At 38.0% G+C, this 25885-nt stretch overlaps 1 protein-coding gene across 1 annotated transcript in view; it reads left to right on the forward strand.

The window, feature by feature from the left end:
* Nucleotides 1-1830: 1830 nt before the first annotated feature.
* LARP4B (La ribonucleoprotein 4B) overlaps nt 1831-25885 on the forward strand; it is a 32479-nt gene continuing 8424 nt past the window's right edge. Inside the window, exons 1-13 of the mRNA XM_009924353.2 lie at nt 1831-4266; nt 6188-6335; nt 6518-6679; nt 8899-8980; nt 9896-10032; nt 13325-13428; nt 15245-15355; nt 15842-15895; nt 16249-16458; nt 19571-19677; nt 20191-20445; nt 21979-22024; nt 25201-25365. Of these exons, the coding sequence (XP_009922655.2) occupies nt 2155-4266; nt 6188-6335; nt 6518-6679; nt 8899-8980; nt 9896-10032; nt 13325-13428; nt 15245-15355; nt 15842-15895; nt 16249-16458; nt 19571-19677; nt 20191-20445; nt 21979-22024; nt 25201-25365 (3693 nt within the window). The 5' untranslated portion in view covers nt 1831-2154. The remainder of the gene's footprint in view (nt 4267-6187; nt 6336-6517; nt 6680-8898; nt 8981-9895; nt 10033-13324; nt 13429-15244; nt 15356-15841; nt 15896-16248; nt 16459-19570; nt 19678-20190; nt 20446-21978; nt 22025-25200; nt 25366-25885) is intronic.

A 25885-nucleotide genomic window follows, 5' to 3' on the forward strand; every position in this document is an offset into this window, starting at 1 on the left:
AGAAGTAGCATTTAGTTGAACTACCTTTTAAATCTGTCCGAGTGTTTTGTAAAAGAATGCACAAATATTTTGGAGGTTAAGTATAATTAATCCTGCCACAGTGCCATGAGATGGTTAGATGATCTTGAGGCCCCTTCCAGTGCTGTAAGTCACTGAGGGATTATGTATTTTTTTTTTTCATGTAGATAACAAATAAAGAAAGGCTTGGAACAGAATTAGCTTCTGATAACGTACAATGACTGTTCAATGGAATACATGAGGTCTTATCTATCTTTAGCCTGCTTTTCCTAAAGAAGTAATCTTGGTGTAGGTTCAGCTCTGGGGGAAGGGAGGAGAAGGAGAAAATGGTCCAAAATGTGTTTGATCTAATAGCTTCCACTAGTTTAGTCTTCAAATCAGATTTAAATGTGTGAAGCCAGAATGCATTTATCCTTGTATAGAAAGCAGGAGTTGTATTAAATATGAAGGCAAGCAGTTTTTTTGTCACACAAGGACATTGTGAAAGATGTCATTTAAATATTTTAATGATTTGGATGAAGGAAACTCTTCAGGAAATTAAACAATGGAAGTTCATAAGACTTGGTAATACTTGTAAACAGACTAATCTCTTTAGGAGAGTTATTTGGCTTGAATATTGCAGTGCATGTGATGAAATACTAAAACATTGCTCGGCAACTGCGATTTGGACTTTGAGTGGCAATGACATATGAACCCCTGCATGGTTTTAAAGTGTGCTATTTTTGGCAGCTGGGTGTTGGCTTGTCTCCTCAGTAGCAGTAGAAAGTTAGTTTAGTATATAGAGGAAGGTGATTTGCAATGAGAAGACTCCTCTGACACTACTTATTGAACATGGGCTGCTGCTTCAGTAAAGAATTGAGTAACAGCAGGAATGAGGAGAAAACCAGCTTGTTGCAAAAATCTGTGGAAGAGGAAGCACCAGAGTCAAGGATAAGTAAAACTTTATCTTCAATTTTAGGAACTGTGGAAAGCCAGGATTTGCATACAGTGGGAAGGACAGTTAATGGGGCAGCTGCTATAATCGGCATTGAACGCGTTTGTAGTGATGATTGCACAGTGTCAAATTCTAAATCTGGGTTCTGGGATAGAAAAGCAAAATATCCGTCATACAAAAGCATGGAGAATACTCCCCGTGAGAGCTCTAGGAGAACGTATAACAGACCTTTTACCTTCTTTAATTCCTTTAGTCACCTCCTGAAGGTCTCTGGTACATATGGAAATCTGCAGAAAAGTGAAGACAAGAAAGATAGGGTAACTAAAAAAAGAGCACCTAAAAAATTTGGTAGTAATTGTCAGCACATGAACAATATAGAAAATAGTAATACTAATAATGAAAATGTAGCTGCAGAAGAGCATTGCTTGTTTGATCATATTTCTGCTTCACATGCATCAGGCATCCTAGACAAAGGCTTACAGGGTGAAATTTCCTTAAATAGAAACTTTCTGGAGGATTATGCAGTTACATGTGACCATTCAAGGCAGAATGAAAGAACAGTAAATGTTGAAGACAGCAAGAGTGACAGCCTACAAAAAGTTTCAAGTTCATATAGAGAAATGTCCCCATTTTCCTATCTTGATGTAGACAACAGACAAAATACAAAAGATAGGGAATTTTACAGTATTTGTGTTGTAGATGCTGAAGATCTGAAAGGGGATGAAGAGCTGCCAGCTACCGTGCATGAAGAGACTGCAGCAGACATAGATAACTCAGCTGTTACTGATGAAGGAATGTGCAGCATGGCACGACCTCTAGACACTGGGGAGGAATATCCAATGCAGCAGTCGGCACAAGTGGAAGTTAAGTTTAATTCACAGAAAGAACTGTTTGAGTATAAAAAAGAGGATAGGTCAAACACGCAGAAAAAGGAAACAAAAGAATATTGTAGCATAGACATCCAATCTTATGATAACTTGCTGGCTAACAGGTGTCAGGTGTGTAGGTTTAACACTGACAATACAGTAACAGATGGCTTAAGAGCAAAAGTATATGATGAAGTCGTCCCTGAGAATCGACAAGAGGAGGTATATACCACAGGTAATGCTGTCAGTTGGAATGAATCACTCCATAGAGCTTGTGATTCAGTAAAATTTGCAGATGGTGCTGAAGAGGACCGATACAGCCCTAATTCAGAAAACATGAAATGCAATGATTGTATTTCCAGTGCATTGTTAAACAGTAGAGCATGTAATTCAGGAAAAATTGAAGGAAGTCATGATTCTGAGATTGTACCATTTGATTTAAGTAGGCATCCCTCAAGTGTTGTAAGGGAAATGAATACTAAACAGGTGGCAGAGAACATGAGGGGTAACTTTAAATTACCATTAGAGTTATGTGAAATGGACAATGATTCTTTTTCAATGAGTCAACATGTAGAAAAACTTGCTGAAGAAGGCTGCTTCCTAAAGCCAGAAAGTGAAGTAAACTCAAATGTGGAAGAGAGAACATTTCAAAGAACATGTGATGGTAGCCAGATGTTTGCACCTGACTCTAGAGAACATCACAGCATTTTGGAAGAGTTCTTGAAAGATAAAGAGGAATGCACAGGTACAGTTTTGCATAGCTGTGAAGCTTTGAATATGACTGAAATGCCTGAAAACTTGGAAGAAAGTTCTGATTTTCAAACTCAAATTAAGGGTTGCACTGAAAACAAGACATCAACTGAAGTTGCAAACCACAGTGGCATGGAGGAAGAAGTCTGTGTGAGTATAATTGAGCTAAAAGGCGACATGCTTGAGGAAGCTGGTAGCTTGAGCAGAACTCCATCGTGGGTAAGTGATGGCACTTTGACAACTCATGAACTATATAACACAAGCACAGATGAAACGTTCCTAAAGGAAAACAGCCTAGAATCTCATATTTCAAAAGAGTCACCAGGGAATAAAGGTAAAGTATGCAAATATTCGAAGTCAGATAACAAAAACAGTGTCTCTTCTGTGTCCGTGGAACATGAGGATATGAACAAAATGGACATAAACTGTAGACAAGGTGAGCAACAGGATGTATGTTCCTTCCATGCAGTGGAAAATGAATGGAATGTGGGGACTGACTTGGCCAAAATAGCTGGGGATGTAGTAGAATCTGTAAAACAAACAAAACTTGAAGCTCACCTAAATGAGACAATTAATAACAAGGCAGAAAATGTAAAACAGAATTTGGGTACTAACATTATTGATCGTGATAAAAACTTCTTAAATTGCAATAAAGGCTTGACTCACGATCAGAATATTCACTCTAACTCCACCGTACCTGTAGCTTTGGACAATTGTATGTACGAGAGTGTAAAATTGATAGATGACACTAAAAATCTGGAAGATGCCAGTAATCTCTTACATAAAGCCCATAACTGTTTACCTTCTTTGTGTCAAAATTCATATTCTCATGTGCATGATAAACCAGTGGAAGAGCCTGAGGTATGTCACTGTGCCAGTCCAGAGCCAGAGGTCAGGAACACCCAAGTTTGTGTTGGGCCTCTTACTGAAGTAGGATCAGAAGCTCATGAAAAAAGTGTGTGCGATGTAAGTGAATGTAATCTTCAGGATGGTGAAGTAAAACTGTGTGTCAGCATCTGCTCAGAGGAGGAGAGCCTCACTAGTTTTAGCATGTCAACTGGGAATCTAGAAGCTTTTACCACAGGGAATTTAAAGCAATTGGAAGCCAAGGCTACTGAACTGAAAAACAGCAGTTACATATTAAATAATGAAATGAATGACTTGGCCACAAGTTGGGAACAGATGCAGTCAGATCACAAGATTTTCTCAAACAAAGAGCTTGGAGTTTTTGTTGACCCAAAGCAGGTAGACAAATACGCTGCTACTCCTTCCTATGAAATACACAGTGCCTTTCCTGGTGCTGCAGGATTTCAGCGAGGCAGTGAGCAGTGTGTATTGGATCTGATGGAAGACGTATCGAGTGACCAAGAGCACTCCTATGAACTGGACAGACAAAATCCCCAAGTTGAAATATGGTCACATTTCATCAGTCTTCAGACTGGCAGTGCCGATTGGACAAATGAGTTATTTTCTGACACTGTTACTGCTGGTAATGGTGAATATCTGATGGGCTTTTTATGGAATAATACAATTTCTAACAATACCGTGAAGAATGACAGACTATGCATAGTTAGTGAAAACTTCCAGAACGAACCTGAAGATCTAACAGGTACTTCGTATGCCGTGGGAAGTTACCTGTATCAGCTGCTAGCACCAGAAAATGTTGGTACTTGGGGATGGCAAGATAAAGATGAATTTGTAAGTATTCTGCAGAAGTGATTTGATGTTAAAGCTTAAAGCAGAAGCTAGGGATTGGAATAAGCCAAGTCAAACTGGTTTCATTAGATAGTTAAATATATCATGTGTTATTTTGTCCTGAAGCTGACCATTCTCTCTCTCCTTTGCAAAACCGAATGCTATACAGAATGTAGTAGTTCACAATGTTGCTGAATATTGATAAATTTTTTTTTCTTTTTTTGGTCTGTTTACCTTGTGTGAAAGTTTAAATGTTGGGCAAAGTATCTTGATTGCAGATTCTCAATTCTAGATGAACTTGAGATGAACACTTCCGCATGTCGAAGGGAAACTTTCTCCAGACTGTTAGTAGTGCTCTTGACCTTCATGTAGGAAGAAATGTTTGTGGATTTCCTGAAATCTTAAAGTTCTTGCTTGGTAGCAATTAGGAAACCTTTTGCTCACTTCTGGAGATGATCTTCTGAAGTGCTGTAGAAAGGAGTGGCTACAGGAGAAGCGTGGGGAATGAGCTAGAGTGGATTTTGGCTAGCTGGAGTAAGAAAGCAGCAAAGCCAACCTGCGGCGGCTGCTGCTCCTCTTTCTTCCCTGCTGAGCAGAGCCAGTGCTTAGTATTGTTCTCTGCACTGACTGCGTTACAGCAGCTGCTCTGACCTTGTCAGCAGTTGCAGTGCCAGCAGTGGGTTGTACTAGAGGCCAAGTTTGCTATCTCCTGGGGGAACTTTTTGTATTAAAAATGGAAACTGATGGAACTTGCTGTCATCTTTGAATCCTTACTATTCAAGTAGTTATGTTGAGCACTTCCACTTTTTATAAGTCTTTTCTCTATCGTTCAGTAGGTGTGTTTAAGTTGAGATTCTTTAGATCTTTTTACCTGCTGGATGTGTTTTCTATGCACTATGATAATGACTGAGTGCATGTGTTTCAGAATAATTAAAGCTTCATGGAATTTTGAAGTGCCTGTGCTTAAACTCTGTAATGTTCCTAGCATCGCTAAATTCGCAAAACAAATTTTAATAAGCTTTTTTAGTATGTGTTACCATGAGCAATACTCTTTCCCAGTATAATCATCATATTAAAACATACCAAAGATATTCTGGGTATGGAATAACTTAATGCATTTTGCTCAAACATTAGCAAAACAAGTGAAAACTGTCTCATGTTACTATCAAAAAAGTATTGTAGGTGTTGGCACTGCAGAGAGCAATCTCTCTGAAGCACAAATATGACCATTTATATAATGGTTATATATGACCATTAAATGTGTCCATTTCCAATCCAGGTTAAAAGAGACTAAAGTCTGCTCATTAAAGATGATCTAACTGGATCTCGTTATTCATTCTTTTTGTCCTGCCTAGGGGAAAACTAACCAAAATTTTTGTTAATGCTCTGTCTTTTCTCTCGAAGTAATGACAGAAGGTGTCATGCACATCTCATTGCTTTAAATTTTCTGTAATGCTTCCTTAAAACATGTTTATATAAGTCCAGGAAAAAAAAAATCCTGTGCTTTTGTATTTTCTTAGGGGTTTTTATGTTATTTCACAGAAACAGATACAATAACAATATAGTCAACATTGAGTTAATATTTGTATTAGAGAACTGCCTGAAGTCTAGGGCAAGTACAGGTTGAGTTAGGCTGTCAAAGGCAAAGAATGAAATGTTTGTTGTAGTTTACACTGCTTGTCTAGCCTTTTCTGGTGATTCTTAATCAGGGAAATGAATTCTGTGCTGCACAATTCAGTTGTTTTTGTAACTGAAATGGTTATGGGATGGCAACTCAGTTAATATATATAGATGTGAAAAAAAACCTTGACAATACAATCAAGAGTTGTACATCTGATACTGTTATTTGAGACTGTATGTATATATGCACAGATGCATGCTGTGCATCCACAAAGTGCATCATCAAAGAAATTTCTTTTTGTAGGAGTCAACCAAGGTTTCTGAGTTAAATCCTAATGCAAAGGTGTGGGGAAATCATATGTTACACTTGGAAGCAAGTGGTGCCACTGATGGTAGCGTGAGCAAAACGTGGGAAGAAATACCTGACCAACCTCCAGATTCTTGTAAAGAAGGTATGAATAAGAGTTTCTAGCTGTTGCTTCAGCAAAAGTGCAGAACTTTCTCAATTTTAATTTCCTGTTATAAAAATAAAATGCAACTAAGTAAGCAACTTTCCTTCAGATTTAGTGTTAACTATGATGTTACTGTGATTAGAAGGAATGCTTTTTCAGTGTGTTTGTCATCTCTGCTGCAGGACTGGGTGCTAATGGTGATGGTGACAAAAAGCATCAGAATGCAGTGCTGACAGAGCTGCAGGAGCCGTCACCAGCTGTTTCGGTGTCAGACCAGACGGATATGAACCCTTTGGCTCTCGATCATTCTGAGTATGAGTCTATACATGAAACCACCCAGACAGGTAAGAGAAAGCTAATATTTGCTTGGATTTGGTTTTAAAAAAGAAAATATATTTTGAGTTGAAGAGTGAGCATCAATTAAAAAAACCAACAAAACCAAAACAACAAACCCAAACCAAAAGAAAGGTGACACCACTTCGGTTGTTCAATATATGTGTTCTGTAAACAGACGCCAGAAGATCCTGTCTCTTTTGCTCTCAGGCTTAGACCTTTGGAAACCAGCCTCCTCCTGTTGAGTATAGGCCTTATGAGATACTGCACAGAATAGATCATAACTTCTGGATATAACTGAGTATTGTTTTCTGAAATGTTATTCTGAATGCAAGTCCCTAGTGTAGCCGTTTACATTTAGATATCTACCTAAGCTGCATGTTTCTAGTTGGTTCAGGTACTGAGGTGAAATTCACATACCATTTGTGTCTCAAGTAGTAATGTTAATGTGTCAAAAGATAAGTCTTGTAGTTAAAATGCTAAAATAAGCAACAATTTAGTCTAACTTCTTTGCATACTTTTTTAAATGAACTTTCATGGTTGTTTTCAGTGCAACTCTTAGTAGGTGTAGTATATACCAGAAGGCATGTTTTAAGAAACTTCTGGAAACTAGCATAGAGATTCAGCCATGCTTATATTTCACTGAAAGGGACAGAAGGTCTGCAAGATGGATGTAGGATTTCTACTTGAACTGAGATGAGGGATGGGAAAGAGAGGAAAATGTGCTGGGTATTTCTTGGGATTCATGAGGTCTGCTCCTTGTTCATTGTGCTTAGCTGATTTTATAACATGTATTTAAAATGACCAATATAGCATCCGTAATAGTCGGAAATCAAGACAACTGAAATCAGACACAGTTGTGGCATCATCCTTGCTTGTGTTGAAAACTGAAAGTTCTCTTTGACTCTTCTACGTAAGGGTACTATTGGGGAGTATTAAATAATAGCTAACTGGCAAATAGAAAATGATACTAATGGTACCTAGCACTCTAGAAGGGAACAGTGTTCCTCAGCTTAGTGTTAGAACTTGTCAGCCTGTCCTTTATGTGCCCAAAATAGTTAACTTTTAACAAGAGTCAAATAGTGTTGTAAAGCAGCTGAACAGCAGGTTGGATCTGTTCTCCTTGTTGAATAGTTACACAGGTGGTCCCAATTCTGAAAGCTGATTTTTATTTTTTTTAATTATTATTTTAAAAAATGCCTAGAGTTTTGGTCTTTGCTAGGTTTTGAGCAAGGAGGAAAGAGGAGGTGGGGAAGGGAAGTAGTGGTTAGTATATGATGTGTGTATTTCTCAGGTGTTGGCACTATCTGTGTCAGAATAGAACACATGAAGGACAAAATGGTGGGACGAAATTAAAAGTTGCTCTAGGAACAAGAAAGGTTTAGGAGAGCTGAAGAAAAGGATGAAAGTTACTGAAGAAGGGAAGGGTGTACAGGGTAATAGTTGGTGTGAAACACTTTTTAAAAAAACTAATTTACATTTATGTAACATGTTAACTAAATGTTTTATAAATCTCTGAAAGCCACACTAAACTTCTGATCTTTAAGCAGTCCTCCCACTGACACAATTAGTTTACCCTCAACTGACTGTAGTGTATTGGGTCTAAACTAAAATAAACATGAAATCAGTGTTTTCCATGTGGTAATTTTGAAACTTCCAGGTATAAGAAAAAAATGATTGTCTCCTTCTTAACCAAGAGATTGTTAATTGATCACACATCTGTTGTTAATTGATTGGATATCTGCTGATATTTCATAGTTATATTTTTAAACTCTTTTCTGAAGTGTCTTGGGCATTTAGAGTGAGGCCAGAAGTACGAAGTGTCTCCATTACATTGCTCACTTGCTTAGTTAGTCTGCTGCATTAGTCAGGGTTTAGTCAGCTAGGAATTGGTTAGTTTCCGAGGACTGGAAGACAAGATATACGAGCTAAATCAGTTCAGTATTTACTTTGAGATGCCTTTGTAGCTGCTCTTCTAAAACTGCTTCAAGTTTTTATGTATTTGGAGAACAGAGGTTAACAAGTGAAGTCAGTCATGGTTCTTCTTTTCTGTCTTAAAGTGCTCCTGTGCAATTTTGGTGAGTGGTGAACTAATACACAATGAACATTTATTGAATTGGAAAATTTGTTACTAATTATACAGCCAGTAATAGACATGATGGCTTGATTAAAGTATCTGTTATGTAATATAGCAGAACTAAATTTTAAACTTAAGTATTTTAATTATTAGGTGGAAACGAACAGTTGCAGCCAGAAGGTCAGGAAGATTTACGAGAATTACTGAAAAAAACACTGGAATTCTGTTTATCAAGGTATGTATACACCTAAATGTAGCAAACTGGAGGATAACTAGCGAGATCCAGTACCTAACTTGGGATGTATGTTAATATATTTCTCAGCTGTCACTTAAAACTGAGTGGAAAGGATGAGAATTTGGGGGAAGTAACACAAAATTCCAGAGTATTGTATTGATGTACATCTTAAAGCTTACATGAAACTTCTGGGCCTAAAACATAAGCTGGCAAATACATTGTTTTGAAGTGAGAGTAGTTACAAGCAATTACAGATCAGGTGAATTTTTATGACTGCTACTGTTTTTTTGCAAATTAAAACCGAGTAACTTAAGCCATTTGGTAGGCTTTGTTTAAGCTAATAATTTTAAAATTTGCATTGATACAAAGTAGGATTTTTGTATGTGCATCTGTAGATCCCTTTATATTTTAAGTTAAGGATCAATTTAAAAAAGAAAAAAAAAAGGTAAGGGCTCTGAATCATACACATTCTGGTACAGACTGAGGCAAGATCTTCAAAGCAGCTTACTTGTACTTAATTATTCTCAGTGCTTGTATCTAGATAAAAACATCCTAAACCACATGTCTTAATAACCTAGAATAATTCCTAATCTGTATACTCCTGCATAACCAGTTACAGTCAGTGGTCATTTGAAGTAGTAATCTCCTAACAATATTACATGTTTGGGTGGGGGGTAATGTGCTGCTTGAACAGGAAGATGCCAGTACTGTTGCATGAAGGGAAAAAAAGACATTTCATGTTTTCTAGGAAGTGAAATATAGTAGGTGAATGGACTGAGGAATTGGTGAAAATGCTGAAAACAAAATTTAGTTTAGGAATCTGGCTTGTACTATGTGATGAATTTTTTGTCTCAAGTTTATTGGCAAAAGTTACATCTGTGACATTTCCCAAATTCTTTTTTTCTCTCCCAACAGAGAAAATCTTGCCAGTGACATGTACCTTATATCACAGATGGACAGCGATCAGTATGTGCCAATAATGACAGTAGCGAACCTTGATCATGTCAAGAAACTCAGTACTGATATGGATTTGATTGTTGAAGTGCTGAGATGTAAGTAAAAATCCCTCAATGCTAGAAAGCATTCTGGCTGTTGCTGTAGGACTCTTAATCTGGATTTTCAATCTCTTGTCCTTTTTCTTGTTATGTATTACAATAAAATGCCATCCTTTTTCTGTAAAGCATTAAATAGAGCACACAGCTTCCAGTTTAGACCATCACAATTAAGGACTGCAGTTTTATCAAAGCTACGTCATGTTTGAGGTATTGAGTAATCTGCGTAAATGAGAATAATGTGAGTTTAAATTGTGGGACATGGTGGGACAACACACAACTGGAGGGTTGTGATGGATGGTTATTGGCTGTTTCGTAAAGGCAGGCAGGGAAGAAGAAGAGGAGGAATCACACTCTATGTTAAGGAGAACCTTGAAAAAATAGAAGCCGGCTGTGGCAACAGTGGAAGCCCTATCACATGCCTCTAGGTCAAGATCAGAGGGGTCATCTCCAAGGGGGATCTTACAGTAGGCATCTGCTACCAACCTCCCAACCAAGACAATAAGGCCAACAAAGCAGTATTTGGGTCACTTAAGCAAGCTTCAGGTCAACAGAACCTGGTTCTTATGGGTGACTTCAACTACCCAGACATTTGTTGGAAGAACAGTAGAGCAGCTCACATGTCATCCATCGAGTTTCTGCAATGCACAGAGGACTGCTTCCTCATACACGTGTTAGATGTGCCAACCAGGAATGACGTACTGCTGGACTTGCTACTCATAAACCAAGAAAACCTGCTTTGTAATATCTCTGTGATAGCCTTGGCTTGTAATATCTCTGTGATAGCCTTGGCTGCAGTGATCATAGTATTGTGGAGTTTGGGATCCTGCTGAGCATGCTGAAGGTTAGTACTAAGACAAAGGTTTGAGATTTTAGAAGACCAAACTTCAGCTTGCTCAGAGCTCAGTTGGGAAGGATTCCCTGGGAAGCTTCCGTGGAGGATAAAGGAGTTAGCAAGCGCTGGAAGTTTTTCAAGAACGCTCTCCTGGAAGCGCAAAAACATTTCATCCCCTTTAAAAGTAAGGGAAGTAGGCAGAGCAAGAGACCCCCTTGGCTTAACTGCAGGCTTGTGAGTCTGCTCCAAGCCAAAAGAGAAGTGTACCAGAGATGGGGAAGCAGATGAATACCTTTTGAGAACTACAAGGGCATTGCCAAGGCGTGCAGAGATGCAGTTAGAAAAGCAAAAGCTCAGCTGGAATTGAAATTGGCCAAAGGTATCAAACTACAATGAAGGGTTCTTCAGGTATGTAAACAACAAGCAGAAATAGAAGGAAAATATTGGCTGCTGTTAAACAGCAGAGGTGAATTAGTGCTGAAAAGGCAGAGGTTCTCAACACTTCCTTCACCTCTATCTGTACCACCACTCTTGGGCTCCAGGCCTTGGGAACAAAAATCCAGGTTGATGCAAAAACAGACCCAGCGTCCGTGAAGGAAGAGTTGGTATGTGAACTATTACAGGAGCTTGACCCCTGCAAATCAATGGGCCCTCACGTTATCCACTCAAGGGTGTTAAGAGAGTTGGCTGATTTTGTGAGGCTGCTCTCTGTAATCTTTGAGAAGTTGTGGAGAATGGGGGACGTCCCAGAAGACTGGAAGAAGGCTAAGGTCACCCTCATCTACAAAAAGGGCTTAAAGGAGGATCCAGGAAATTATAGGCCCATCAGTCTTACTTCAGTCCCTGGGAAGGTTATGGAACTAATCCTTCTGGGGGCTATCACAAATCAAATGAAGCACATGATTGGGAAAAGCCAGCATGGATTCACCAAGGGCAAATTGTGCTTGACAAACCTGATCGCCTTGTACAACAAAGTAACCTGCGCAGTTGGCGTGGGGCATTGATGTGGACATTGTCTACCTGGATTTCTCCAAGGCTTTTGATACGGTTTCCCGCAGCCTCCTCCTAGACAAACTGGTGCGTTACGGTCTAGATGAGTGGTCTGTGCGGTGAGTGGGGAACTGGCTGACAGGCTGCACCCAGAGGGTGGTGGTAAATAGCTCCTTTTCAAACTGGCAACCTGTCACAAGTGGGGTCCGCCAGGGATCAATACTGGGCCCAGTGCTGTTTAATATCTTCATAAGTGATCTGAATGATGGGATCAAGTGTACCCTGATGATGCCAAACTGAGTGGGGAAGCAGACGCAAGGGAGAGCCACCCTGCAGGAAGACCTGGATAGGCTGGAAGAGTGGGCTAACAAGAACCTTATCAAGTCCAATGAGGACAAGTGTAAAGTCTTACACCTCGGAAAATATAATCCAGGAGTGCAGCACAGGTTGGGATCTACCTGGCTGGGGAGCAGCTCTGTGGAAAGGGACTTGGGGGTCCTGGTGGACAGCAAGCTCAGTACGAGTGAACAGTGTGCTCCTGTGGCAAAGAAAGCCAACAGGATGCTGGGTTGCATCGCCAGCAGAGATAAAGTAATTATCCCACTTTACTCAGCATTTGTCAGGCCACACCTGCAATACTGTGTTCAGGTTTGGTCCTCACTGTACAAAAAAGATGTGGACAGGCTGGAGAGGGTCCAGAGAAGGGCCACAAAGACGATCAAAGGACTGGGAAGCCTGCCGCATGAGGAAAGGCTGAGAGAACTGGGTTTGTTCAGCCTTCAGAAAAGGCAGCTTAGGGGAGACCTTATCACCATGTTCCAGTATTAAAGGGTAGCTACAAAGAGGATGGAGACACCCTTTTTAAAAGGAGTCACATGGAAAAGACAAGGGGTAATGGGTACAAGTTACTCCTGGGGACATTCCAATTGGACACAAGAGAAAAACTTTTCACAATGAGAACAATCAGCCATTGAAATAATCTCCTCAGCAAAGTGGTGGATTCCTCAACATTGGACACTTTTAAGATTCAGCTGCACAAGGTGCTGGGCCATCTTGTCTAGACTGTGCTTTTCCCAAGACACGTAATACCAGATGATCCTTGAGGTCCCTTCCAACCTGGTATTCTATGATTAAATTCTCAGAAAAGCCTACTGGACATTACCACTAAGGTAAGAATCAAAAGAGAACATGACTCAATGTGTGCCTTAGAAGAAAAAGCTAATGAATTGGGATTTTCTAGGCTGGAAGAGTAGGAAGAGTGTGGAGATTTCAAGGAACATGTCTACTCAGTTTCATATGTCTTAAAGTATCCTCAGTCATCTTCTGCTTGTTTCTTAATGTTCAAAAATATTTGAAGTTTAGCACAAAAAGCTTTGCATTATAAAACTGTGTCCACCACATCTTTCAGTGTGCAAAGCTATTATGATTGCTGACATCTAATACACGTTTTTGTCTTTTCTCCCTTAGCGTTGCCTTTAGTCCAAGTGGATGAGAAGGGAGAAAAAGTTAGGCCAAATCAGAATCGCTGTATTGTGATTTTACGTGAAGTACCTGAATCTACCCCCATTGAAGTAAGTGTTTAATTGTTCAGTAAAGAATGCTTTTCCCTTAGGATTTGGAAGTTAGATTTCTTCCAGATTTTAATAAGCATATCGCATTTCCTACTACATTGTTAGTTTCTAACCATGTTTCTAAACCTTAGTTTATTGTGTGTGTTTGGATAATAAATATATTTGATAGAAGCATGTTGCTTATAGGAAGCCTGTGGTAAAATCTGTAGCTCTGCAGAGGGCTGAAAAACTGACAATGCTGTGTGTGGTAGAGATACCATAATTTTCTTCAACTCTGGCTTATCCATATTACTTAGTGCTCAGCTCCTTGGATAAATAGCAAGTGAAGATGAGGGAAGATAAGTCTTAGAATGGAAAATGCCACTGCTGCACCTTGAAGCTTGTTAGGGTGAAGTACTTGAAGCTTTGCAAACATTTCCATAATGGTGAGGGTAGAGGTGTCAACAAGTGGTGAAGGATCTATGCTGGCTTGTGGAATGAGTGTGAGAGTGGAGAACGTGATTGTGTGAAATACACTCAATGCAACTCTGATGTAGCTGGGACTATGACTAATGGAAAGACTAGGAAAAAAGTTACTGGGCCATAGTATCTTGAATTTTCAAAAAGGAGGAGGACGCACAGATTCTTGATGATGGGTAGATATTTTAATTTCCCCTTTAATTTTACAAGGAGGAATAAAGATTCTGAAAGAGCTGCTCTTCTTGATGGTCTTCATACAAAAATAAAAAGTACTGCAGTTGAAAAACTCATAATAAAGAACTAAGTGGCCTTAAACAGGAGCATGAAACAAAATGCTAAAAGGAATTGGAGGGAGGAAGTTAGATATGCTATATACATAACTTAAAAATATCAGCGGCTTTTAGCTTTCTAAATGAAATATAACCTTTCAAAGACTGCCTAGCTTTTAATATTATAGATTTGGTTGGTTGGTTTGTTTTTTCTGTCATCAGTTTGTCAGGTTTGGATATATTAGCACGGGGTGGTTGCTCTTAAATGCTTAACAACAACAAAGTTCTGAGGAGTCTTAATTTTCAAAAAAGGTGGTCTGAAGTGAAGTGTTTTATATGTTACGTGTTTACATTTGCCAGACTGGAAAATCTAGACTTACCTGGCCAGATTTAATAGGATATGTTTTCTGGCGTAACATGGTCAGGCTTTATTTAAGCAGCAAAGTTCCAAAATACTGTAAGGCCTCCCAAGTTGGATTGCTTTTTGCTGCTGCTTGCCTCAACTCTGTGGCAAAAAAAAATATACATGGAAATGGATTAAAACAAATATAAAGTCCAACATGTGTTTTTTCTGTAGAAATTAGCTGATTGTTTTTGAGGTAACATAAACCCTGTTTCAAATATATTAATCTGTACACACTTTGAGTTAAAGTGTATCTTCAGGTGTCTGCTGAAAGGGTTGGGTTCTCCTATCACATGCAGCATGCACAGGTTTTCATGTGGCTTCATTGTTTTGGGGAGAGGGGAGAAATAGACATTCTTCTGTACTTGATGCCAAATTTAAGTGCCTCTGTATGGCCTAAATAGCTTATCTTCCCTGATTTAAGGGATCAGGCAACTACTACTTGCAGTATGGCCTTAGACAATGCTTGTTCGAATTCAGTCTACCTAGTGGAGTGATTGGACAGAGCTAACACTACTGCAGGTGTTCCGAAGTTCAGTTTTGTTTTGTAAGCCCAAAAGTGTTTTTTATCTTTCTTACCTAGAGTTCCAGAATTCTGCACATTAAATTGATGCTTTCTTCTGTCCATCCATTTTTTTTTCTCCCACTCTTTTCTCTCCCTTCTTATCAAAACCACTTTTCTTAGGAGGTTGAAGCACTTTTCAAAGGAGATAATTTGCCTAAGTTTATCAACTGTGAGTTTGCCTATAATGACAACTGGTTCATCACGTTTGAATCAGAAGCTGATGCACAGCAGGTAACATTTTTGAAGCATTTTAGAATATAACAGTAAATAAGGGTGGGATGAGGGTGGATTGACGGGTCATAAACTGCATTACAAATGTGTAGCAATTTAAAAAGCAAAATACCCAAACCTCTGAAAACCATCTTCCCCTTAGCTAATGTCTAGTTATCAGTACTATTAAACATAACCTTGTAAGAATTTTATGTTGTTTGCCTATGCTGGCTTCCTAGACAAATCTTTAAGTTTTTCGTACTAAGAACATTGATCTTTTGGATGACACATTTAAATGCTTCAATCACAGGAGTTAAAATCCTGTTTTAATGCTACTGAAGCACTTCTGCAATGATAACTTAAATCTTGCCAAATGCAGTTTAGATATGAGGGTTTTCTATAGTCTAGCAGACACTTCAAGAATTATTGTTAGGATTAGCCTGTCAAAACTTAAGTTTCCTTTGTTTAAATTATATTTGACAAATTTTATAATTACTTTCTTTAAAGGCTTACAGATACCTTAGAGAAGAAGTGAAAACTTTCCAAGGAAAACCAATTAAGGTAAATAGAGCTTTATGGTTTTTTTGGGGGTATGTGTGTATATGTTCTGGTTTTTGTGGGCCTCACTGTTTTCTAATATAAATTTTAAGTGGTCCAATCTCAGCAGCTATTTGACCGGGAGATGGGTTTTGAAAAGTAGCTCAAGCCATTTTACTTCTCCTTTTCCTCCTTTCTGTCAGCGGTATATCTGTCCTAGCATCCGGCCAGCAGGGAAGCATTCATCTGTTCCTGCCTTCCTTGAAGGAGAAAGCAGTGACTGACAAGTGTCCAGTAAAAGTTCGAGAGCTGCTAGTTTGAACCATCCTGATTTAATTGGAAAGGTTGCTGTAATAAATAATCTAATCTCCTTTCAGGCAAGGATAAAAGCAAAGGCAATAGCTATAAACACATTTTTGCCAAAGAATGGATATAGACCTCTGGATATGAACCTCTACACGCAGCAGCGTTACACAACATCCTTTTACTTACCTCCAGTATACAGTCCCCATCAGCAGTTTCCATTGTACAGCTTAATTGGCCCACAGACCTGGTCAGCCACACACAGCTACCTTGACCCTTCATTGGTAAGTCTCTTGATTATGAAACAGTTGCATTCTTTTCAAAGTTGGTATTATTTTCTTATGAAGTGTTGAGGTGTAAAAAGCATATGTATCCTGAAGAGGGGAGTTGAAGGTACTGATTCTTCTTAAAAAACAGTTCTGCAGAATTCTTTCTGTGGTGTACAAGATTAATTACTTGAAAATTGCATCTGGTCTCAGACTGCAGTGTGTTTCTCTTAACCTTTTAGTTTTTGAGGTAGTTCTTTACTAAAGGTTATTAATTAACCATTATCAAAAGAAATCTTCAGTAAAGACTTCCTTTAGTAATGGTTAAAAGCCTCTTTAGAAATTAGATCTTCAGAATATATATGTGAATACCAGAAAAAGCAATTCTGGTATGTACTGAATAAACTTAATGGAATCAGATAAATAAGGATAACTTAGTATCTTGATCTTCCAGCAGGAAAATAAGTTCTAGGTTAACATGCTGAATTACCCTATTCAGCATGTTCTTAAAGCAAAATATTTTCTGTGCAAAAGTAACATATTTTTTGGCAATAAAAAATAAAATTACTTCTGCTAATAAAAATAATTCACTTTTAAATTGCTTAATTTTAAAAAGTTTTCTTAAAGGGGCTGTTGGCAAGCCTTAGAGCTAGGGTGGTAGCAGTAAGTCTTTAATACACTCTAACAGGACATCTTCTGCATCCTGCAGTGCTGCTTTTCGTCTTCTCCTCCATTGTGACAGTCGCATCAGAATTACCTTGGCCCCTTTTAGTCTGCCTTTGTTATCCTACAAAAACTAATATGAACATAGTTTTCTGTAATGACTGGAAGACTAAGGTTGTCCTATGTGGAACCTCTTTCTCCCTTCTAAATGCCTCTTTTCTTGCGGCTAAAAGAAACTAGGGTAGCAGTGCTCAAAATTAGAAGCATTTTGGAGGTTTTTTGGCAGAGGATTAAAGTGTCCTTGAACAAACTTGAGCAAACTTCCGGTGTACTGAACAGCAAGCTAATTAAAAAGTTGGTGTGCTGAACATTTCACACACAGGGAAGGTAGCCAGAGCCCTTGCAGGGGAAGGCTTTTTAAGGGGGATGAAGAATGCAGAGGAAACAAGGTAGCATAGTGAATGATGTTATTCCAGGAGAAAGCCACGTTATTAAGCAGCAATGAGTGTGATTCTTCCTCTAGATAAACTAAGACTGACTATTGCAGTCTTGCTGTGGGATAGTGAAGTAGTTGGATGGCACTGGTGTAGAAGACATAGATTAATTGGCCACAGGTTCAAGCCCAGCATTGTGTGTGTCTGCCTTACATCATCCTGGAACAACTTGTATTCCAGAAAGCTTACTAGTCCTGGGCTTTGGGGGAAGGTATTACAAGTTTGCCAGCATTAGAGATCTCATACTTTTCCTAGTAAAAACAGAAAATTAACTAGCAGAGCTTTGCCTCCCACCGTTTTGCAGCATATTGTCATTGGTTAGCTGCATTTCGTATACGTTAATGTAATACGATGTTTCTTGAACTTTTTATAGGAAGAACTATATTTGAATAGAAACTTCTTGTGAGGAGAACAGGGACCACAGGAATAACGACACAGGAATAATTTTCAAGAGACAGGGTTGCAGTTTGCATGTAGATACATGTGTGCAAATATAGCAGAAGTTTCTCTCCTCTTTTGCTTTGGTAGAAACACTAACAGTGCTTTGTCTCATCTCTAATTTGAGATTAAATACGCCCAGCAGTGGTATAGTTAATTCTGAAACTAGAATATGGCAACACCTGTCTTCAAAATTCTAAAACTACCTACTTCTTCATCAAGTACTTAATAGTATTTGAGGAAAGAGCTAGTTTGTCCTGCTTGTAAAAACAATAGGTGTACTTTTGATGAGCCAGATGACTTCTGTGGAGAAAGCAAATTGATGCTTTTGGTATTATTGGAAAATGAAAATTATATTTTCCCTTCAAAAAGATCACCAATCCTTATAAAGAAAGAAGAGGTAAATATTGATAGTGTCCTTTTAAGCAATGAGTTAAACTTGTTTTCCTTTAGTATGTTCAATGTCTTCTCGTTATTTGGGTTCAGTAGTAGCTTACTAGCTTTGATTGAATTTTACAGCATTCAGGTTGTAACTATTAAATCAAAAAGCACTTCAAAACAGTATTTTGATGAAACTTTGTTCCTAAAATAGCTTTATTAAACTCCTAATGGCCTATTTTTGGAGTTTGCAGTAGCATTTGCTGTCATGTGTGCTAGGTTAGGCTAACAGTAGTTTGGCATGACAGTTTCAGTGTTAAATTTCATTTTTCATTGATTAGTGCTTTGCTTAACTTTTGCAAGAAAGGTTAGACAGACTTAAAGATACCTGTATAGGAAACAGTCTTAATCCCAGCTGTTTCTCATTGTTTAATTAAGTGTAGAAAGAGTGCTACATAGAAGTCTTACTGTTCTGCATTTTAGTTATTTTCAGGGGGAGAAGATGAGCAAGCATTTGCTGTTGGTAATAATAACATTTTCTAAATGAAACTCCTTCATACATTTATTTAAAAAAAAAAAAGTGTGGTAGTGAAGTTGCAGAAATTACTATGAACATGCTTCAGATTTTGAGATATGATGTTAATACAAGACATTGATCTGCACCCACCCCAAAAAATCTGTTGCTAATGTTGCTTCTTCAGGTGACAAGACAGTAATTCACACCTAGAATAAGGTGGTAAGATGTGAAAAGAATCAGAGGTCTACTTAACATCCACTTATTCTCTAGGCTTTATTTAGGTATTACGTGGAAGATAAGTAGAATAAGGAACTAAAAAGACATTTTTTTCTTTTGGGGGAGGGATTCACATATAAATTATAAGAAAAACAATTACAGATTGTTTAGGTTAGAGGGTCTTTGAGGAAGAAGTATCTCTGTAGTCTGAAGTCATGCATGGTATGGTGCGAAATAGAAGGAGTTACTTAACTTACAGCCAAGAGTTTTGGCTCTATGTTTTTCAGTCCTCTTAACAAATGCTCTATTGCTGTTCGAGCCAGTCTTATACGTACTGCCCTGCATAGAATGACATAAAATATGGGGTTAAGAAAAAGCGGTACTCAGTTTGTTTATAATTATGACCATGCAATATATCCTTTAGGTAACACCATTTCCAAATACTGGATTTATCAATGGGTTCACATCTCCAACCTTCAAGCCTGCTGCTTCTCCATTGACTACACTCAGACAATATCCCCCCAGGAATAGGCAAGTTGAGCCATCTTTTGACAGTACTACTTTATTATCTGGCATGTGGGGTTTTAATCTTCTTATTTTAGTAACACCAGCTAACTTGAAAATACTTGTGAAATTGAACCTGGTGCAAGGTTAAGTGAGGCCAAAGGGCAGATGGTGCTGCTATTGTTAGTGGATGTGCTGTTTCTAAATGTAAATGGACTGTCTGAAAGCTGAAAACTTGTCTGTTCCATGATTTAGGGTATTCAGATGAAATATTCTGAAGGATGGCATGTGATCAGCAGGATTATTCATACAGTATTTTCAGTTTCCAGTAGTTTTTAGTAAAGGCATAGCTGAAAATAGACAGTGAAAAGGTTAATTTTGATGAATCACATGACCTGTTAAGGTGAATATTTATCATTCTTATAAATGAAATATGCAATAAAGGACTAAATGTTTTGCTGCTTCTGAATTCTGTGTATAGACTTAGGCCTCAGAAGATATCTCATAGTACGTATGTTGAAATGACTTTTGAATTTGTAGGAATCCTAGCAAGTCTCATATACGACATACAATACCCAGTGCAGAAAGGGGACCTGGGCTTCTAGACAGTCCTACAATATTCAACTTTTCTGCTGATCGTTTAATCAATGGCGTCAGGAGTCCACAGACGCGGCAGCCGGGACAAAACAGGACACGGATGCAGAATGCTACTACAAGCTATACCAAGAGGGAAGTAGGAACTGGACGGATGGAACAGACCAGCGTTGACTCATCTCCTGGATTAGGTAGAGGAAGGTGAGTGTATTCTGTAGCTGTCCTCTGAACAACCTGGTATTGCTGCTTCTAAACTATTTCTTTTAGTAAAGTGGTATGGTACTAGTACTGTTCTCATTACTGTTTTAAACTGAGACTGTGTCTCCTCAAAGCTGAAATCTTGGAAAGTACTTCAGAGAAAGTGCTAAATATAGAACAAATGCCAAGTGGACTTGCATGCTTTCCTACCAAATGAAAATCATTAATGGCAACTGATGAACAATTTACAGCCATAAGATCTAATTCTCCATCATTTTTTCATCTGTTGTAAGAAAGTTTTTGCATATTATTTGATGACTTCAATGAAGCTGTTGTGCCCATTCCATTGTTCAGCAGTGTAGATTGTGCAGCTGAACCTGTACTAGCAGTGCTCATTGTTAATTTTTTCAGTTGAAAGATCAGAATTTGCCCTAATCAGACATTTGCAACAACAGAAATGATGGATTGGTATGGAGGGGTGGGAAAGGATTACATGCAACTAAGAAAACTGTTGTTATGCAGTTAAAAAAAAAAAAAAAGAAAAAAAAAAAAAACCACCAGAAAGAACCAAACCAAAAAAAACTCACTCGGGGAGCTGAAAATTGGTGTCACCAATATTAATATAAGAATTTAGCAGGGTTATCTTGGAACTTTTTAAATACAGTACAGTTTTAATAAGTGCTTTATAAAAAGTACTGTGTAGCTTTGTTTAATGATGCCTGTGTTTGTCTCAAAGTAAATCACATTTTGAGTGACTTACTGAATTGGAAGATAACTCAAGTCTTTTGCAGATGATGCTATATTAGACTTGTATTGTATCACTGCAAAATTAAGTGGGGATTTTGTGCAAAGACTGTAATACTTTTCTAAATCTAATTTGCCAAACTGTGTTATAACTAGTGGATGAAAGTATGATTAAGGACATAGGAAACAAGATTGCTCAAACTATAGACTACAAAAATGTACAGGAATAGTCAGTACTTGTATTCAACACCGAACATCAGAATATAAATCTATTTAGAGTATTAAAAGTCAAACAGAAAACCTAGAAAATACATTGAAACTGAGTTAGAATGTATTGCAAATTTTAAACTGATGCTTGGAGGGGCTTTACCTGAAGTAGGGCTGGGGGAGAAGCGCTGAAAATGTTTTGGAGGGGCTTTACCTGACTTGAAAATAGTTAGCCATATTTCAAAAGTTACATAGGTATCAAAAAAGAAAAAAAGGCAAAATTAAAGCCTTCACTTTGGATATTGAAAGGTTTTGTCTAAACCTCATATGTATTCGGCACTGAGACGCTTTTAATACAGGAATTATTTGTAACCAGTGTATTTTTATGCTGACTTGTATAAGATCTGTACCTTTGTTTTAATGAGAGCTTGCTAGAAATTTTTACCTAAAACATTTTTTTTTCCTAATAACCTGTCTAGAATGAAGATGGATGAAATAGCAATTTGAATTAATTTCTCCTGTTTTCACCAACTGCCTTCCATTCATGTATAGGCAAGGTTCTGATAACTGCTTTCTTTCCCTTAGGAAAAACTCATATGGCTACCGAAAGAAAAGGGAGGACAAGTTTACAGTGAGTGTTCATGATCATATTCATCTGTAATAAAAGTAGGGTAATAAGGCAATAGTATGGATATTATGTGGAGTAGCAGGTGAGACCAGTTATTGCACAAGCAGTTGTATGTCACAGTTGACTGAAGACAGCAGCTCATAAGTCATGAGTTCTGCATTTGGGTATCACAGAAGATTGTCCATCAGTGCAGAAGTTAGGAAAAAGTTAAAATTACTGCTTTATAGTAGCAAAAAATTTCCATCTTAGTGTTACTTTTTCAGCATGCCAGTGTTCATGTTAAGGGAGAGCTAAACGGCTAAGCTAAAGTTCAAAACACTTGATACCTGATTATCATTCATGTAGACATTGAAGAACATTTTACAGATCCATGTGTCATAATGTGTAGCTAGAATATTAGTTACTAAATCATCAATTCTGTTTCTTAATGCCTCTCAAGTACCACTTGGTAAGTGTATACTAACACTATTGAAATATAACAGTTTTGGTAAACTTAAATCCAAGGTGAATACCTTAATAGCCTTGATGCTTGAAAAGGCTGGACTAGACATTGTGTAGAAGAAAAAAAATGTAATTTTTTTGGTAGGACTTAAAGTTTGATTTGATACAACCAGACACTTCTCTGCAATTCATTTTTGCCACACATGGCTTGTTCATGAAGTTGAACTGGATTATTTCCTTATTCATGTCACAATTGCAAAGTAACCCCACTGCATGAGCCATAACACTTTCTTAAAGGTCTAGAATTGTTGCATTTGTGTATTTGTGGCTCCTGCTGTTGAGTAGCCTTAGGGGATTTGGATGAAGGAACATCAAGGTTTGGAAAGTATAAAACAACAAGCGGTTCCTTGCCTTCAGTTGCTTTTAGTTCTTGTCAAACTTCTCAAAACTCAGTGAGATCAGATTACATGTAGGATTCTCAATACTTCTTTCTTTTGCCCTTTCAAAGCTGCTTGAATTTTTAGATTGATGTTTTCCTATCAACTTTTTTGTCTGTGTTTGAAAAGAACAAAGAAGTGGTACAGGTTAGGCATGTGAGTGGCTGGACTGAAAGGATTACCTTGAACACACTTACTGAGCAGAGAGGCTCTTCTGACTCAGCTGAATTTCAGGTTATTTTAACTTTGAATGTAAAACTGGTAGACATGACTTCTTTGGAGACGCACAGTTCCCTTCTCTCAGCACCAGGCTTTAATTGCAGCCTGTGCAGCCAGGTTTCTTCTAGTCTCTTCTGGCCCATGAATCTTTAGTCTGTACTGTCCAGTGATGCAGTTTGAACAGAGGTGAGAGTTGCTGTGCACCCACAGCTGTGTACACTGGGAAGGAGCATACTCTGAAGTGAAAGATTAAAATTTGACTGCTTTAAACTGGAAATAATTGAATCCAGGATTCTCTTTCTTGTGTGATGCTGTAGTGATTAGATAGTGTATGTAGGACATCATTACAACCAGTTGTATTTGAATGGAGTGATGGCTTCTTTAGATTTTCTTTTTTTTTTTAAAAGGAAAAATAATAGAGAGTTATACATGCTTGCATGAGAGAGAGCATGAAACTTTTTGATCTGATTGTATCTGAGGCTATAGACATAAGCAAATTACTCAACTTGTCATAACAAGTTGACTTGAGAAATTGTATGCAGTTGGCAGCTTAAATTCCATTTAAGCCCTCCCTGGTCTCACTAATTTAAAATGTTAATGCTGCTTGTCTCTTAATATGTTGGGATTTTTAGGACTCCCCTGCATAACTGAAAATGTTTGTAACAAATATAAAAGCATTATCTATTTCAGGACTTCAGTCCCCTTTAAGAAAACTAAGTGCTGTGATTTGAAGAACTGTTGTAAAAAATAAATAAATAAAGGTTGCAGTTTGAGCTGGATAAGTGTAGTCTGTCTCCATGACTCTTTGACAGGTCACCTGACTTCTGGCTCTGCAGCCTCCATTGCTGTAGCGCTCTCAAACTGTGTTATGGGGGGTAATGCTGGGTCAGTAGCAGTCCCAGGAGTTGCAGTTGTCCTTGCCTCTGTATTTATTCTTTCCCTACTTCCCTCTCGACACACACTTCTTTTGACATAAACTGTAGTTTGTGAAAAGACCTCAAAGGTAGTTTTGTATCTATTGCTCTTCATGAGAAGGAAGGGAAAAAAACAGTAAGTAATGCAACACCTTTCTGTCTGGAAGCATTGTTCTCAGATTCAGACCATCTTGGCTATATACCCGTAAATATTTTCCTTTTCAAAATAGCAATTGTCTCAAAGACTGCTTTGCATTTGGTATTCTGCAGCAGAGATCATCTTAGCACAGGCCTGAGCACAGTTACTTCTTCGTTTACATGATGTAGATGAAGTTAATTGATAACTTCAGTTACAGCATATTACAAAAGGAATTTTATTTTTTTAGTGTAAATAGAATTTAGCTTTACAAATCCTTACAAGCCGTCCGCACAAGTGATCTTTAACTGTGGTACTCTTAACTCCTGAACTGCTGTCTGTAGTGCAAAATAGTTGCATTTAGCCCAGTGATTTTTTTTTTTTTTTTTTTTTTTTTTTTTTTTTTTTTTGCCTGGGACATCGTTTTTCTTAGATTTAGTTAGAAGAACTCTCCCTCTTTCAGAAATAGTTCTGGCATTTATCTTTGCATTTTTACAAAGTGACCATATAAATTCATATTAATTAGATGAAAATTGCTGTTGCCTACATGACACAAGGCATGCTGTCTTGCTATTTCTTAATATATCTGAACGTGATATAAGATTCTTGTTGACTCCTGACTTTCATTTAGAATGTTACCAACTGCACATCAATGGGCTTTGCATTTTCACTATATCGTGATATCTAAACCAGTCTGTTTTCCTTTCTATGTCAGTGTAAGTGTCCGTCATGAAGGAAGGGTCAGCAAGAAGACTTTTCTTACTATACCAGTATCACTAAAGCTTATCCATATGAAATTTTTAAGAATGCTTATGCCATCCCACTTAAATAATAGTTAAATATTTTAAGAGCAACAGTGGACAATGAAAGCATCTATTCCTCGGTACTGTGTGGTTTTCTTGGGAGGTGGGATGGGGGAGGCCTCGCTAGGGCTTCACAGATATAAATCAAATGCAAAATACAGTTTAGAGTCCCATGTCTGTCTTTTCTGTCATTCAGTGCAGTAACCTCAACATGTTATTTCTATTCCAGAGAGGCCAAACACAGTCTCCACCACCCCCAAAACCTCCATCTCCTAGCTTTGAATTGGGTTTATCTAGCTTTCCTCCATTACCCGGGGCTGCTGGCAATTTAAAGACCGAAGACCTTTTTGAAAACAGACTGTCCAGTGTGGTAATAGGAACGTCAAAAGAAAGAGTGAGTAGCCGGTGTTCATTTTTGTTGGGAAAACAAAGAATTGCATACCTCTTGTTTTCAGATTTGGTGGCTTATGCGTAGAAAAAACTTAGGGTTTTTCATGGGTCATAAGAAGTGCTTTTAAAAAACAGCTGTCAAGTGATGTGCTACCGCTTTCTTCACTTATGTCTTACAGTTTGTTAGGTATTCTCTTTGAAATGGTGTGGAATATGAGCACCAGTATAAGTAAGTGTTAATAGAAGAGATTTGAAAATATACTCTTTGCTGTTCATAATTGCCTCAGGCTTTTTGATAGACTCAGGTGAAAAATATGTGAAAAATTTTCCTCCTGTTTGAAAGTCAGACTTCTGAGTTGTATATAAAACACTTTAAAGTGACAGAGACAAACTTTTAAGCACTGAAATATAAAGAAGTTCCCTACATAAACTCAGTACACTAGGCATCATAGCTGGAACAAGAACTGTTACCAAAACCAGCTGGATCCCAGCGTTGTCTTGTCATATTGCTTGGAAAGATAGAA

This window comes from Haliaeetus albicilla, chromosome 2, assembly GCF_947461875.1.
Source record: "Haliaeetus albicilla chromosome 2, bHalAlb1.1, whole genome shotgun sequence".
Classification (NCBI taxonomy): domain Eukaryota; kingdom Metazoa; phylum Chordata; class Aves; order Accipitriformes; family Accipitridae; genus Haliaeetus; species Haliaeetus albicilla.